The sequence below is a fragment of the Odontomachus brunneus genome, unplaced genomic scaffold (genome assembly GCF_010583005.1).
Source record: "Odontomachus brunneus isolate Ranch 3 - 2012 unplaced genomic scaffold, Obru_v1 Obru_scaffold_145, whole genome shotgun sequence".
Lineage (NCBI taxonomy): Eukaryota > Metazoa > Arthropoda > Insecta > Hymenoptera > Formicidae > Odontomachus > Odontomachus brunneus.
Window position 1 is genome coordinate 487,783 of NW_022639595.1, and position 3,801 is coordinate 491,583.

Genomic DNA, 3,801 nt, shown 5'->3' on the forward strand with positions numbered 1-3,801 from the left:
TGTAAGAAATTATTAAAACCAATAATTTTGTAGATATTTCCGTAAATATCTTAAAAAATAAGGATTGTATCAAAATTTTTTCAAACAAAAGTTGTTTGTTTCTTTATGTAAAATAAAATTCCGTAATAAAAGGTGCATGTTTCTATTTAAAAAACTAAAGTTGACTTTGACCTGATCTTGGCGACGTCACCCAAGGTCAAACTGCTAACATCACTAAATACATCATTTTATAATTTTTTTCTGAAATATTTTTCTCAAAAGTGCATACTTTCCGAGATATTCAGCCGATCCGTGACATATGGGATATCCTGTGTGTGTTTGTGTGTGTATATATATAGTTTTAGATAATTAAGTTTTAGGTAAGTACCCTCACAGCACATTAATATTGCTATAAGGTTATAACAATCTTAAATTGTAAGATGGTAACATTACACGGAGGTAAAAATAAACCTGCCATTAACCTTCTAACGACATGAAAATATTCGTCCATACTTCGTCTCATTCCATTAACGTTACAAAAACCTTGTACAGAACATTGTATTAACGAGCAATTAATAACAAAGTAATTTATATATTTTCAACTAATCAGTTTATGTTGATTTTAAATAAAGTTTAGCTTTTCTATGATTTCTCACTATTTTCACACCTGAAAATTTACTCAATACTGGTCGGACGCGAACTCGAGAATTTCAGATACTTCTAGGTTTCATCTTAGCTGCTGCGCTACTTTTTTAACTGATACTAAATGTTTTGTATTATCCCCAATTGCGCAGTCAAAGCAGTAATTATAATTTCCTTAAAATATTATTAAGTGCAACAACAAAAATAAACTATTTAGTCCAAATATTTGATATAATAAAAAAGAAGTCAGAGATATATGCATAAAATATGTTTGCCTAGATGTTGATCCCTGGTGAAAAAAAGTATATAGAGAACGATAGAATAAAATAATCATTTTCTATCGTTTTGAATATAGATTTTGGTTCGTGAATTTATAAAATGTGAATAATATTCTATCGTATACAATAGAATACAATAGATAGTGATAGAATTTCTATTGTTAATTTCCTATAGAATACAAAATCATGTATAACCTGATAAAATACAATAGAATTTATACCTGAATTTGCGAGCGTGAACGATACGCTAAAGGCTTGTCTACAGTAGCTTTAAGAATATGGCTGTAAGGCTGTAACGTGAGCTGTCAGCGAATGAAAATAATTTATTTCGTGTCTGCAGCCTTACAGTCATATTTTTACAGAAATTGTATACAAACCTTAAAGAAAACGATTCAAGTTGATAACACTATCAAAACGATAGATTACTATTCACCTTTTGTAAATTCATGAACCAAAATCCATATTCAAAACAATAAAAAATGATTATTTTATTCTATCGTTCTCTATTAACTTTTTTTACCAGGAATACTACAAAAACTTTAGAGCGCTGACTGAAAGATGAACATTGGTCTCTACGATTCTTTAAAGCATTTGAAGTGTATAGTGAGGGAGAGAAAATATTACTTAGGATTAATTTTATAAATAATATTTTAATTTAATTAAATTTATTATATTTACTTTCTTAATAAAAAAATTTGTATATATAATTTGTATATTAAGTGATTATTAATAAACTATATTCCAATTGTATATTTTCAGGATACACAAAAAGTGAAATAATTACATATAAATTAGCTGAAATATTAAAGATTATAATAACTTTATGACAATATTATAATGCAAAGTTATCTTGTAAGGTTAATGGAAGATTGCAGTAACATACTCATTAAAATGTGTAAACTACCATAACCTTACTGCAATATTCGGTGCTGTGAGAGTAACTTCTAACTTTTTTTAACTTTTTAACTTTTGACTTAGTATCTTATTTCAGTTAACTTTTAACGTAAACTTAATTATTTTATAGCGGACTAACTTTTAACTTAACTCAATTAAAAACCAAAAGTAACTTACCCAACCCTGATTTACACTAATATCAGGCTTCTTAATCTTCCCCAATTTTGCTTTCCTTCGATATGTCCGAGATAATTTTTTTTGTTCTAAACAACATGCGTGCAAATATTATTTACACAAGAATATATTAAACTTTATTAATTTATATTAAACTTTCATTTAAGCCAAGTTGTTAAAGTTCTTACCATTAAATGGTTTCCCCATTTTCCTTTTTCGTCAATTCTTCAGTTCTATATAATAGGATATGTTCTTTAATTATTGCTATGTATAAATCAAATAAAGCAATGGCAAATTATAAGATGATACTGTGCACATAATAATCGTCTATTCGTAAATATGGATAAACATGCACATTCTCTATTACTTTTTAGGTTGGAATCACATGGTGTGCACAGAGAAAATGATCCTTCCTTCCTTCCTTCAATATTTGGCTAGAGGCCCAGAGAAAATGATAAAATCAAGATAGTAAACTTAATGGCTCCTGCACACAGGACGCGGTAATGCTTACCACGCGGCGGAAATTCGCGCGACAGCCAATCAATATGCTGCTTTCCGTAATAACCTTCTTACGGAAAAACAACATATTGGCTGCATTCAGCAGACTCAACAGTTGCACAACAGTTGAGTAATTTGTCAATGTAATTGGTCTAGATTTAGGGATCTAATAGCAAGAACCAATAATCGTTGATTGCTCACTGAGCGCTTTTTCTACTGAATGCGCCCATTGATTGGCTGTCGCGCGAACTTCCGCTGCGCGGTAAACGTTACCGCGTCCTGTGTGCAGAAGTCATAAAAACTTCAAGACCAATTCTTGAGTGTGCAGGGGGCACAAACTGAAAGAATCTAGACAGAGTGGAACGGATTCGCCGGAAGTTCGCCATTAGTTGGGCAATATTTGGTGACGCGCGAGAAATTTAATTTCCTTATGGCTCCTGCACACAGGACCGTTTATCCGTAAGAGCTAGAAGGTTATTACGGAAAGCAGCATATTGATTGGCTGTCGCACGAACTTGCGCCGCGCGGCAAGCATTACTGCGTCCTCTGTGCAGGGGGTCGATTGCGTATCTCAAAACGGAGTGAAAATGACAAAAGTGAGCAAATTTACTAGAATATTTGTAACTTCATTGGTCAATGTCTAGTGAATTTGCTCACTTTTGTAATTTTCACTCCGTTTCGAAATACACAATCGACCCCCAGGAGCCATTAAACTTCAGAGCAGCGATCATGAAAATCTCTTTTTTATTTTTCACTTTTCACTGGAAGTAAGCTACTATAAGTGAAAAGTGAAACGTGAAAAGTAAATAAGTGAAGAGTAATATTTCAATTATATACATTATTAACATGTAGATGTATTTATAATATATAAAATATAATGTATAATAAACTAATGAACATAAAGCAACTAAAACCCTTATAGAAATATCATACTAAGAATCATGGATTAATTAATTATTTTCAGTATTAAAAGTATAGTTTTTAGTAATATTCTGTGATTCAAATACAGCTTTTAGTACTCAAGTATTTCAATATTTAATGTTACAAATCCTACCTTATGATTAATTTCAATATTTAAATATTGATATATAATACTTCGTCCAGTGATAAAATATTTACGCAGAACATTGTCAATATTTAAATACTAATATATAATACTTTGCTAAGTGATGAAATACTTAGGCAAAGTACTGTTAAGATTAAAAGTATTAACCCAGACAGCATACAATATTAGTAAGTTATTAGATAAATATAAATATTTATTTTGAATTACTTTTTTAAAATATTATATATATATATATATATATATATATATATATATATATATATATATATA

At 29.8% G+C, this 3,801-nt stretch overlaps 1 protein-coding gene across 2 annotated transcripts in view; it reads right to left on the reverse strand.

Moving 5' to 3' along the window:
* LOC116850425 (RNA-binding protein 28) overlaps positions 1–2,448 on the reverse strand; it is an 11,027-nt gene extending 8,579 nt beyond the window's left edge. Inside the window, exons 1-3 of one of the 2 annotated variants that reach the window (XM_032828702.1) lie at positions 2,335–2,448; positions 2,156–2,200; positions 1,971–2,056 (exon numbers count right to left, since the gene is read on the reverse strand). In XM_032828702.1, coding sequence (XP_032684593.1) covers positions 1,971–2,056; positions 2,156–2,174 — 105 coding nt within the window. In that variant the 5' untranslated portion in view covers positions 2,175–2,200; positions 2,335–2,448. Of the gene's footprint in view, positions 1–1,970; positions 2,057–2,155 lie in introns of both variants that reach the window. The other variant, XM_032828703.1, reaches the window with a different exon arrangement.
* Between the last annotated feature and the right edge of the window lie 1,353 nt (positions 2,449–3,801).